The following is a 13,217-nucleotide window of genomic DNA, read 5'->3' on the forward strand; positions in this document are numbered from 1 at the left end:
TCCCCTCAAAGATCCCCTTTTGGATAGAGATCCAGGGCTTACCAAAAAATTTTTGGAAGAAAGAAATGGTCATGTCTATAGGTGAAGCCTTAGGTGAAATCTTGGAATGGGAAATTTCCTCCTCCTCTGTAAAAGTCCAAGTACTCACTAATGGGCTGGAACCAATTACAAAGGAAACCATTTTAGAGTTTGCTGATGGCAGTGAAGCACTCATTTCCCTGGAATATAGAAACCTCAAGAATCACTGCACACAATGCCTCCGTCTTACCCACGATAAACCTATGTGCCCAGGTCTACCAGCTCAAAGAAAGGAGCCCTCCCCTAAACCTAATAACGGTAATTTAGTACCAGTCCCACCATCCACATCAAGAAACTACTACACTCCTCAAGATAACTTTCTACCCCCGCGGGAACTCTCCCAACAAGCAGATAGAAGATACCAAGCTGACAAATGTCTCCAACCCAGGAAGAGGACATACGAAGATATGACTTACAGACCGAGACTCCACTCTGATCAGAGAGGCCTCTCGTCTAATTCAAGAGCACGCTACTCAGGTTATTCCGACAGAGATCGATCAAAATCTTTGTATAGCAGAGAAGTCTCCTCATACCACCACCAACGGAGCTACCACAACCCTCACCCCCAACCCATACAACCCTGTGGAGAGAAAAGGCATTCTCCTCAAATGAGGTACCAGGTGAACCATCCGTCTCGTCGAGAGCAAGGAGACCTCCCTTGGAGCGTAATATCTCAAGTCCTGACCCCCAGACACCAGCTCCTCCTCCAGCACAAGCGCTAAACCCTGTATCACAAAACCTGGAATGTCAAACAGTGGAAAATTATCTCCCGTCTCGAGAACAAGTTATGAGTGACTTACAGGAGGTTACCATTCAGTAGATCTCCTGCCTTAATCCTGTAGAGAGTACAGCCCGACGTTTGAGAGTGATACAAAGCGACTCCGAGAATCTCATGGAGATTACGGCCAATTCCATTCTTGCATCAAACCTAGCCTCCTCCTCTACACACAAACAAGTCAATTTAGAGATGCCGGGATGTGACAACCTGTCTCACGGACCCCACTAGCCTACTAGCTGGTCCAACAGACCCCAAGCTGGCTCTGCAGGGAATTGGTGGCAACTTGTCCTGTGGGAAGGTTGTTAAAGGGTGAGAACCAGGGTTCGAGGAACGCCTGGCGCACCAATAACCTACTGGTGGATTAGGATATCCATAGTGATTGGTTAGGATCGATGCCCTGCAGGGGCAGCTTGGGGTCCGTTGAGGCGGCTAGCAGTGAGGCTAGTGGGCTAGCAGTGAGGCTAGTGGGGTCCGCGGGACGGGTTATCACACGGGAAACCAAGCTCTTCGGACTTTGCCCCCAAAAGATCCTCCTGTATCAAGCAAAGCTACTGGTGTCTCTTTGCAACGAGGACGTGGGTGCCCTCCCCTAAAATAACAAACGGCTAAATCAACCCAAAAACTTTTAGGAGCGAAGACGCAAAAACGTAACTTCGCACAAGACTCCCCAAGGAAGACAATTACCTCCAATATACCAACACGGTTAGGCCCCTCAAGACCTTGTTAAAGGAAAAGCACAAAACCATCCTCGAACCCTAATCCCCGGGACCAAGAGATTCTCCCTCCAAATCGGGACCTAGACCAAAGCAAGGAACCAAGTGATACTCAATCGTACCAGCGGCTAGACACAACCCCACCGGCACCTAAAATCTCTTTGATCCCTGCAAGCAAGAAAAGAAAGGCGGATTTTGAGAAACCGCCAACCCCTCTTCCTTAAGAGTGGTGAGCTGGAACTGTTGTGGGCTGGGGAACCCCATAACAGTTCAGAGATTGAGGGAGATCAAGAAAAAGATCTTCCCTGATGTCCTCTTCTTGATGGAGACTAAGAACTCACATGAATCAGTCCACCAAACACTTCACTGGCTTGATTACCCAAATCACCACTTGGTTCCCCCACACTCTCCAGCTGGAGGTGGACTCGCCCTTTTCTGGAAATCTAACCTGGAAGTTGAAATACTCTCTTCGAACCAACACTTCATTGATATAAATATCAGAACTAAAGGTCGATGCTACCTTGCTACTTTCCTGTATGGAGAGCCAGACCGCTAAAAAAAAAATATCAGAACTAAAGGTCGGATCCCTGGTTTGTCACCGACAATTTTAATGATATAATATGCAGTGATGAAAAGGTAGGAGGACCAGAGAGATCTGAAGGCTCATATACTGACCTTAGATCCTTTATGTCGTCGTGTGACCTCTATGACCTGAAACACTCTAGAAACTTCCTATCCTGGAGGAGAAAACGACACTCACATGTGGTTAGAGGAAGACTCGACAGATCCATGCCTAACAGTGACTGGATCCTGGCTTACCCTTCGGGTAGAAGTGAATACCTTCGCTTCGAGGGTTCAGATCACCGTCCACTTGTAACCTCCTTCGACCCTGTCAAAAAACACCATAAGAGCTTGTTTCGTTATGACAGGCGTTTCAGAGATAACCCAGAGGTTGGAAATCTTGTCCTAAAGGCCTGGAATCTGAACCCGGTAGCCCCAATTGATCAACGCCTACACTCTTGCCGGGTGGCCATCATAAAATGGAGTAAGGAACAACTGCTAAATAGTAAAAAGGAAATCCTTTCTATTAGCGAATAACTCGAAGAAGCAATGTGTGATGATGACGTAAGTCAAACCACCATTGATAATCTGAATCAACAGCTTCTCTTGGCCTATAAACAAGAGGAGGAGTTTTGGAAACAACGTAGCAGGCAATTGTGGCTTACCCTTGGAGACAAAAACACAGATACTTTCATGCTGCAACAAAAAATCGAAGAGCCATTAATAATATCTCGGTCTTAGAATCGCCCTCAGGGATTAAAGTGTATGAGGAAAATGAGATCATCAATATTATATCTGATTATTACCAAGATATCTTTACCACTCATGAAAGAGAGAGAAATAATGTGGTCCAGGAAGCACTCTCACAATGTGTTACACCAGAGATGAACTCGATACTTATAGCTATGCCATCACCCTCCGAAATCAAGCAAACTTGCTTTGCAATCCATGCAGACAAAGCCCCAGGCCCCGACGGTTTCTCAGCCAGCTTCTTCCAAACAAACTGGGACACGGTAGGAGATGCTATCATTGCGGAGGTGCAAACCTTCTTCATCTCAGGTACCCTGCCACATAAAATAAATCACACTCATGTCAGAATCATCCCTAAAACAACAACAGCCCAGAAGGTCTCTGACTACAGACCTATTGCTCTCTGCTCTATTTACTACAAAATCATTGCAAAACTCCTAGCAAAGAGACTCCAACCAGTGTTACATGCATGTATATCTGAAAACCAATCTACATTTGTCCCCCAAAGAGCTATGTCAGTCAATGTACTCATCACACATGAAGCTCTTCACTATTTAAAGACATCAAGAGCTGAGAAAAGATGCTTTATGGCTGTTAAAACAGACATGAGTAAAGCCTATGATAGGCTTGAATGGGATTTTATAAAGTCAACACTTGAAAGATTGGGATTCCATCAAACCTGGATCCGCTGGATTATGCAGTGCGTAACCACGGTCTCGTACTCTTACCTGATTAATGACCAAGCAAAAGGTTTGGTAACCCCGCAACGAGGGATACGGCAAGGCGATCCCCTCTCCCCTTACCTTTTCATCATATGCAGTGAAGTGCTGTCGGGACTGTGTCTGAAAGCACAGAGAAGGCAACCTTATCGGTATTAAGGTCGCAAAAGGAAGTTCCCGAGTCAATCATCTCCTCTTCGTGGATGACACCATGTCTTTCATCCGAGCTGATAAACGGAGTTGTAGCAAACTAAAGAGCATCTTGCATAAGTACGAGGCAGCATCAGGACAGAAAATTAACCAGGCAAAACCCTCTATCACTTTCTCTGCAAAAACCCCAGTCCCCATGAAAGAACTAGCTAAAGAGATACTTGCAATCCAAAAGGAGGGAGGAAAAGGTAAATACCTCAAGCTATCTGAACATTTTGGTACAAAGAAAAAGGATTTATTTACCTCTATCGTTGACCGTATCAAGCAGAAAGCTCTAAGTTGGTCGTCAAGATTTCTCTCCACGGCTGATAAGCTTACAATGCTAAAATCGGTGCTTTCGTCTATGCCAACGTATACCATGTCGTGTTTCCACCTACCTGGATCACTCTGCAAACGTATACAGTCAACTCTAACAAGGTTTTGGTGGGATACAAAGACTGAAAAGAAAAAAATGTCTTGGGTCGCTTGGAGAAAAATCACAAAACCAACAAAATTTGGAGGCTTGGGGATCAAAGATATCAAACATTTTAACAAGGCTCTACTGGCTAAGCTTAGTTGGAGATTACTAACAAAACCGAATACCCTCCTAGCTAAAGTCCACCTGGGGAAATATTACAAACACATACCGTTATTGGAGTGCAGAATCCCATCCTCAGCCTCCCATGGGTGGCGGAGCATCTGTATGGGTAATGATCTACTAAAATCCAACTTGGAAATGCTAGTAGGTTCGGGTGCCTCTATCCCAGTATGGAGAACCCCTTGGCTGTCTACCTCCACTCCTTTAGCGCCTATAGGACCCCCAACTGAAGCGTCACAACACCTCAAAGTTGCAGATCTCTTCCTACCAAATACCAGAGAATGGAACCTGGATCTTATCAGACACATCCTACCATCTTATGAGAAGGAAATACTACTACTAAAACCAAGCCAAAGAGGAGCAGAGGATGTTTGGGCATGGTTACCTACCACAGATGGAATCTACACTGCCAAATCTGGCTACTTTGAGTCTACAAAATCTGATGACGACCCTCCAGAGGCTAACCGAGATTGTGATAGTAGCGTAGATCCGTTTAACTGGCAAAGCAACATTTGGTCCCTTAAGTCATCCCCAAAAACCAAATTGCTCTTATGGAAAGTTGTACAGAATGCCCTCCCGGTAGGTTCAAACCTCCTACATCGGACAATCAGTGACTCAGCTAAATGCCCACACTGTGATGAAGAGGAAACGACCCTCCACCTTTTCTTATAATGTGGTTTTGCACGGCGAATCTGGTCCCTTCTCCCAGTAAAATCCCCATTACAACTGGACAGTATAACCTCAACAAAGGAGGGAATCGAAAAGGCAAATAGACTCATCTGCTTACCTCCAACGGATATAGGAGCTGGACCAATCTCCCCTTGGCTCCTTTAGATGATCTGGACTTCGCGGAATCAACTAGTTTTCAGCAAAAAAAGGATCCCTGCGGAGGAAACTTTGCTTCTTGCCTTGGTAATAGCCAAAGAATGGTAGAATGCTCAATCCTTTTCAGCAAAAAAAGGATCCCTGCGGAGGAAACTTTGCTTCTTGCCTTGGTAATAGCCAAAGAATGGTAGAATGCTCAATCCTTTTCAGCAAAAAAAGGATCCCTGCGGAGGAAACTTTGCTTCTTGCCTTGGTAATAGCCAAAGAATGGTAGAATGCTCAATCCTTTTCAGCAAAAAAAGGATCCCTGCGGAGGAAACTTTGCTTCTTGCCTTGGTAATAGCCAAAGAATGGTAGAATGCTCAATCTCTTTCGCTTCCGACTCGCTCATGCTGGTCCAAGCCCTTAATCAGAAACTCCAACAGAAGGAACTTCATGGGACTCTCTCTCACTATCTTCTCAATTTTTTCTGCTCCTTTAATTTCATCCCTTGTTTATAGAATCATCAAGCCGATCAATAGGCAAAGGATGCTCTCCTTTTGTACAAACAATCCTAATTTTAATTGAAAAAGCGTTTTTAGTTCAGGAAAAAAAATTAGATCAAAAAAAAAAATAAATAAAGCAAAGATTGACTATATATCTCATCTCACTGTATGAACAGTTTTATAAATTTAGTTTGGTGTCTTGAACAACCTTGACTATATATATGTATGATGTATCCACTAGTTAGTGTATGAATCTCATACACCTTTTCTTCTAGTGAATAATTATTTAAATCTACCTTTTAGGTGTCGTATTATTCAATGCTTTTTGCTTATTTCAAACTAAAACATAAGGGAATACAAGTCGACGATTGCTTTTTCTTTTATGTTGAAATTAAAAACAAAATTTCTATGAGTCTATATGACCAATTAAATTCAATCACTATTATGTCATACTCCACCAATGTGTTCTTAATCATCAAAATTCAAGATAGTACAAGTATAGGGAAGTACGTACAAGAAGAAGACCTTTTAGAACTAATTAAAAGTTCTTCGATTTTAAAACAACAATTAAGTAGACACAAGAAAGCCAAGATAAAGGGTACAGTACTTAGCTTTTAAAATACTAAGAGCCTGATTGATTCAAATGCTGCAGTTGCGGTTGCGGGTGATTGTGGAAGCAGACGATTGCGGTTTCAAGCGTTATTAAGCGTTTTGAACGATTGGTTTAGCTGTTTAAAATTGGTGCGTTTGCGGGAGGTTTACGACTGGTTGACCAGCGGGTGCAATAGCGGTTGAAACATAATAAATGTGATTTATAATTATATAAATGTTTTAAAATATCAAAAAATTTATTAAACTTGATTTATAATCAAAATTTATTAAAAAATACTAAAATAATTATTTGAAAAACAAATAAATTTCATAGTGAAATAATTATTACTTTATGCATTTGGCTTTTTACCAAAACTTTAATCAAGTAATTTGATAAATGACTAAACATATAGATTTTCTTTCTTAAATCTCACACACTCAATAAGTTCTGTAGGGCAATATTTGCATCGGTAGTAATGATCAAACGAGAGTTGAGAAGAGTCACTCGTGATTTGTTTTTATATTTTGCACAAATAATCTTATTTTCTTAAATTTCTGATGAAATGTTATATTTATTTAGATTTTTCTGAACTTATGTGCGATGTGCCATTAAATTTACATCAAGTTTTATGGGTTATTGTTAATTGAAATCTTATTTTCTTCCAATTGTTTATTTTTTAATATTCTCAATCGTATCCGTACTTCATTTTCTCCTATCTTTAATGAATAAAATAGATAGGTAAAAGATATATAAAAAAGTATTTCATTATCATTGATTTGTTTCAAGTTTTTTCAAAAAAAAAAAAAAAATTCCTAACGCAAACGCCCGCAACCACAAATGCTTGCGGGAAGCAGCTTTTAGAATTCAGTGATTTGAAGCGGTTGGGAGCGATTGGGAGCAGTTTGTGTGATTGGTACCAATCGCTAGCAACCGCTACTACCCGCAAACGCAGCGTTTGTGGGAGGTAGCGGGAGAGCCAATCAACACTTAAGTATGTATGTAATCCACTTACGCACTTGTCAACCATTTTATGACCTTTTGAGACGAAACAAATGGAAAGGTCTTCGACGTTGAGAGAAAAAAATAGTATAAGAAAATGCACAACAAAGCAAAGATAAATGACACAATAAGCTCTAAAATAATATAATATGTAACAAATTTCTATATTTAGGGGTTACGTTTTAATTCTTTATTGATTGATAGATCCCATATAAATTTATAAATAAATTATGACTGATTTTGAATTAACATGTTTTACCCATACACATTTTAAATTTAATGTGGAATGATTTATTGTTATTATTTATTGGATTTAATAAAAATCTATAGGCTATATGATGAATGATTGGAGCTATATTATTGATGTCACTAGATTGCTCAGACTTTGTGAAGATGTGTTTTTTCTTTTCGGATGATTGGCTTTCTCAATGATCTACCTAGATGATAGTGCGAGCGATACAGAGGAGTTTGATTTTTGTTTTCTTTCTTCTCTAGTTCTTTGAAGTGCAAATGTTCAATGGGATTCTTTGGCACGAAAATCTCATGCTAACCGTTTAGTGTTACTTTTATAAAAGCTGTTGACAAAAAAAAAATTATGAACCAACGAAATCCTTATGAATTTTTGAGAGTAGACAAATAGAAACTTGTAGAAAAACAACTAGTAGAATGCACAAACAAAGCCAAAATAAGTTGTACACTGGCTAGCTACTAAAATATTAAGTACGTGAAACACTTCACAGACTTATCAGCCACCTTAATTCTAAAGACCTTTTATGTAAACAAATTGAAAGTTCTTCGTATTCAAAAAGTAGAAGGAAAAAAGAATTAACATCACAATAATAATAGACTAATCTCTTAAAAGTACAAAAGTATATGTAACACAATTACAAACCCCACAAAAATAAAAATAATCCAAATAAGATCAAGAAATAAAACACTATGATAGATTCAAGGCATTATTATTATGATCATGATGCTGATGAAACATCAACATGTCGCTACCGTAACTCTCTCTATCATCTTCGCTTCCACCATTGACATGAAAAGTCGAAGACGAATTCAATGGTGTCGAGCTGCTCGACGAAGTTCCCAGAAGCATTGATGAACTAAACTTCCATCTGTCCTTAAAAGTCTCACCGTCGTTAATTTGGTCGGATACAAATGCGGCCGCTGAGTGGTTTCCGATTTGAGGGACTTGGTTACTAGATGGATCACCTGAACCGGTATAACTGAGATAGTCTCCCAAGTATTCTCCATTGTTTTGCCATTGAACCGGTGGTGTTGATGAGTTGAGCAAACCAGTGAAAGTGGTTTGGTCAGTGTTTAGGTCGGTTTGAAGCTGTTGGTTTGGTTGGTGATGTTGGTATGATTCGGTCTGCACGTTGTTGAGGTGATTCAAGATATCGGGATTAATATTTGAAGTAGTGAGGTCAAATGGATTATTCATCGGTTGTGACATAGATTTGAACAGTGATGAGGTGAGAAATGAAGAGAGCTGGTGAAGATTGATTCGGGGACAATGAGTCACCGGATCAATCCCCATTCGTAAGAGTTTCTTTTTTATATGTGTGTTCCAATAGTTCTTTATTTCGTTATCTGTTCTTCCCGGCAAGTGAATAGCAATGGCGGACCATCTATAGAAGAGAAAGAAACTGAGTTAGATTTCAGTTGATATCAAAAAGAGAAGTATAATTAGTTTTGACTTGCTAAGATACTAGCTGCGTAAAGAGTTGAAGATTGCAAGCTTAGCTTTAGACAGTTGACCTTGATATAGTGTTTATGATATTGTCTTTTAGTACAATTAAATAAGTATATGCAAGTAATATTATAACACAATTGTAAAGACATGGAAGTCCAAATGAAGTAGGTGTAAGTAGTGGAAAACTAGGTCATTTCACTTAATTTAATCATACATATTAACATTTATACACTAAAATGAAGAAAAGAAAAGGAAAATTGAATTAAGATAGACTAACTTGTTTCCAAGAAGACGATGGAGTTGAATAATGGTTTCTTCCTCTTGAAGAGAGAACTCTCCCCTCTTGATATCGGGCCTTAGATAATTCGTCCATCGCAATCTACAACTCTTCCCGCATCTTCTTAACCCTTTTCAAGATTCACATGCATATATGATAAGTACCATAAATTTTACGTTTTAATTGTAATTAAACACTAATGTTGACATTTAGATGATATAACATGCTAATCATTGTTCTTAAACTTTAAACGTAAACGTAAATACAAATCGCAAATTTAGCTATTGTTTGCTTGGTGGGGTAGAAATTTACCAGCGTTCCTGGGAAGGGTTCGCCATTTTCCGGGACCGTGCATTTGAATATAGCCGACGAGCTTCTCGTCTTCCTCTGGAGTCCATGGCCCTTTCTTCACTTCACTTTCCTCCGAGCTTGAAGATTTTCCCATCTTTTTTCCAAATGTTATGTGTGAGAGAGCTAAAGAGAGAAAGAGAGAGAGGCTAATAACTTTATGAACTTGATTACAAAGAAGTTATGGTTTTTACAAAGAAATATATAATATATATGGAATATGCAAAGTCAAGTCAAGATGATTTGGTACCGTCCTTCCATCATCTATCTAAATACGTGTCTTTTCTTGATGAAATACGTAGAAAAAATAAAAGGAACGACAGCTTATTATGTTGACAAAACAAAAGCTGGTAAAAATTGCTTTCTATTTTTAAAGTCCTTATTAAACAAACAAAGAGCATGAGACTAAACCCATCTCTATTAACCCTAAACTAATTAATTTCGATGGAATGAGAACACGTGGCGTAATCTGGGTGGTGTATGAAGACGTATATGTCATATAGATTTGTGAGGAAGGTTCCATTTGTTTTGGTCCTTTTGTCTCAAATCATCAAACAGTTTTCAAGATAGCTAAGTTTGTTTTCAAGATGACAAGATAGCTATGTTGCGTGTATGTTTAGTGTTTTACTCATTAGTCATCACTATACAATTAATTTAATACTAGTATGTAAATAGTATAAATTGATATACACATGCATATACATAAATAGACAGACGAAACATATAGAATTTTTTTGACCAACACGTGGTTACTGTTTACATTCAATGAATATGTTTATTTGTAAAATTTTGATAACAGAAAAGGATTTGCCCAAAAAGAAATAGAAAAAAAAATCAATGAAGTATGTAAAGAATGACTCTGATAGAGTAAAATACTTAAGTTAAATAAATGCAAATGGATCCAAGTGTTATAAATTTTCAGAAGCAAGCTATATTATTGTGCTGCTTGAATTTTGAAATCCGATCGAAGTGCTTGAAACTCTCAGTTTGAGTTGGGCATCACACCAGAGTTTCTATATTACATAACAAGTAACAACAACAATAAGTCAATAACTGATAACCGTAGACATGTATTTTGTTTTTACTAAGTTAGGTAAATTAACGAGAAAGCGTTGTAGCAGTGCAACATACGTAAAGAACAAGGCATGTCAATGGTCAAAATACATGTGTAATTGATCAAACAATAAAATATAATTTACATGTGTCTGTAAGTGAGTGAGTGCAAAATACCGCCTGGTGTCACTGAATTGCAAGAGACTTCGGTTTCAATCCGAAATGGATGATTTGACAAGTCGATTAAGGAATTTTGATTTGATATTGTAAAACTTAATTATTACTATTTCAGATCTTTTGGAATCTATATTGATCTGTTATCATAAGATTTATAATCAATAATTTTTTTTCCGATGTATAATCCTATTTGTAACAATAAAAAATGTAAGATATCAAAAACAAATTAATAATGATAATTACCAAGACGACAAAAAAAAAATCCAGACAATCTGGTCAAATATTATTTAATTGTCAAGTACTAAATTAAAGGAAATGCTGTAAATTATTATTGGTAGATTATGTTATTGCCTGGTTCTATCTACAACAATCCCAACAACCCAATATTAAAATTTAATTAGCACAATAATTTGTCTTCTTAGGAACATTAAATATAATCGCTGTCATAGAAAATTTTGACGAACACAACAATTGGGACGTACGTCGTTTCAAATTTATTAGTTTTCCTTTATAATTTGCAACTATCAATTATGCAAGTCTTTTCATAACATAAACTATCAATTATGTAAGTCTTCCGCATGTCAATTCGTTAACCAGCTACCACTTTCATTTTAGTTTTTATAAGTTTAAAGTTTCTTCTTCTTCTTTCGTATGAATTTCTATTGTTGTTCAAGATTTTCAAACTTCGTTACATCATTTGCTTGCTCGTCCTTCTTTCTCGATTTTATTAATAATAAATGTTCAAAACGACATTTAAGTTTGTTCTAGAATATGCTCAAACACTACAACTGATATATGATCCGATCGGACGAACCGTACTGATTGAAAAAATAAAGAACTACTCAAATAGTTAATGTTATATATAACAGTCCCTCTCATTTTGCTATACTTTAAGTAGCAAAAAGTTGCATATCTACTTCGAGTGTATATTTTATGTAATATTATTATGCATTTTAATTTTTAATTTTTAGTTTTCGCATGTATGCCGACCATAAAGATAAATACATGAAATATTTATATACAGTATATATATATATAAATATGAAAAAAGATAAAGACATGAATTGAAATTAATGATCGAAAAAACCTTGCTTATTTATCTTTCCAATTTATTTTATACTATTAAAAACTAATAAAAACACACACACACACACACACACAAAACTGACGTAAATAAAAATAGAAAAAGAGAGGAAAAAGACTTAGAAATTTGGCAAAACAAAATAAATAAATAAAAAAGAAACCAGACCTAACGTTTCATGGTGTAAAATATATCCACGAGGCATTGAACACGTACAAATGTGGTAGCAAGTAAAACTAATTAAATAATTCTCTCTTGGATTTTTCTCATATTCAGATATCATATTCTTTTAGATTATCTTTAACTAAAGTTAGGATTTGTTAAAAATTATGATTAAGGAGTAGCCTTTAAGAACTCTGCTGAATTGGTAAGTTTGATTTTCACTGTACTTTTGTTTCATTAACAATTATTTCTGTTAACCTCATAAATTTGAAAATCTGAGCTAAAAAAAAGGCTACAGGACTATAGCGCCTTCCAAGTCGAACCAGTCATCTTCATTATATATACGGTTTGACGGTTGTAAGACGTCGTCCCACGGACTTAAAGAAAAAACTACAATAAAAAAAAAATATAAATGATTTAATTTGCATCTAGAGACACCATATCCATATTGAAACAGTTATTTATATTATTTTAATTTGAATCTAGTTGCGAGACATTTGTAGTAGTCGTCGGGGACTCGTCGCATGGGCTTTATATAAAATTATGTATGATTTTCCTTTTGTAAAAATTATGCATAATATTTTTAGATTAGTTAGATAAAAACTCTTTGTATAGTGGATAGAGTTTTAATCGAGTATCTCTAGTTAATGGTTCAATGTAACTAACATTAAGTTAGTAATTTTTTTTTCCCCTAACTTTTTTTTTGTAATCAAATATTTTAGAGACAGAAGAAAAAGGTCCGTTGACATGTTTCTTTCTATGAATTAATTCAGTTGTGCTGCGTGGATAATGTTGTACGAGTAGGACACGTTCCAATAACTTTCACTATGTTTCAATTATTATCGTCCCTACAAAACTTAAAAATTAACTATTGTCAATTTTTGGGCAAAAATAATCGATTCGTTTAGAGACTATGGAAACAAGAAATAGATGTTGAATAGTCGTTTTTATTGATCAAATATCAAGCTCAAATACAAGAGTTTAAGGCACAACGAGTTAATTTAAGAACCCTAGCAATGCTTTGGAATTGAGTCGTGTGGCTGTGTTTTTGGTCTCTTGTTCTGCTCTCGATTTCATGTCGTATTGTGTTGATATCGCTCCCTTTTTATAGAGAAGTCTCTTTACCCTAATCC

General features: G+C 37.2%; 1 protein-coding gene and 1 pseudogene across 1 annotated transcript; one reads left to right on the forward strand and one right to left on the reverse strand.

Moving 5' to 3' along the window:
- Window positions 1-65: 65 nt before the first annotated feature.
- On the forward strand, window positions 66-5,058 carry LOC147949095 (uncharacterized; annotated as a pseudogene).
- A 2,998-nt stretch (window positions 5,059-8,056) lies between these two features.
- LOC104729431 (transcription factor MYB41-like) lies at window positions 8,057-9,790 on the reverse strand. The gene is made up of 3 exons (XM_010448370.2): window positions 9,576-9,790; window positions 9,264-9,393; window positions 8,057-8,921 (listed from the first exon to the last, which is right to left on the reverse strand). The coding sequence occupies exons 1-3, from the start codon at window positions 9,706-9,708 to the stop codon at window positions 8,225-8,227; spliced, it is 960 nt and encodes a 319-aa protein (XP_010446672.2). The 5' UTR covers window positions 9,709-9,790; the 3' UTR covers window positions 8,057-8,224.
- Between the last annotated feature and the right edge of the window lie 3,427 nt (window positions 9,791-13,217).

Source organism: Camelina sativa, chromosome 2, assembly GCF_030686135.1.
Source record: "Camelina sativa cultivar CO46 ecotype springtype chromosome 2, ASM3068613v1".
Taxonomy (NCBI): Eukaryota; Viridiplantae; Streptophyta; class Magnoliopsida; order Brassicales; family Brassicaceae; genus Camelina; species Camelina sativa.

Bases quoted from the DNA above. Each gene is read 5' to 3' on its own strand.
- LOC104729431 (XM_010448370.2), bottom strand. From the start codon at position 9,708: ATGGGAAAATCTTCAAGCTCGGAGGAAAGTGAAGTGAAGAAAGGGCCA. The intron at 9,394-9,575 runs GTAAATTTCTAC...AATCTTGAAAAG, and splicing joins AACCCTTCCCAGGAACGCTG to GGTTAAGAAGATGCGGGAAG. The intron at 8,922-9,263 runs GTTAGTCTATCT...TCTCTTCTATAG, and splicing joins CATCGTCTTCTTGGAAACAA to ATGGTCCGCCATTGCTATTC.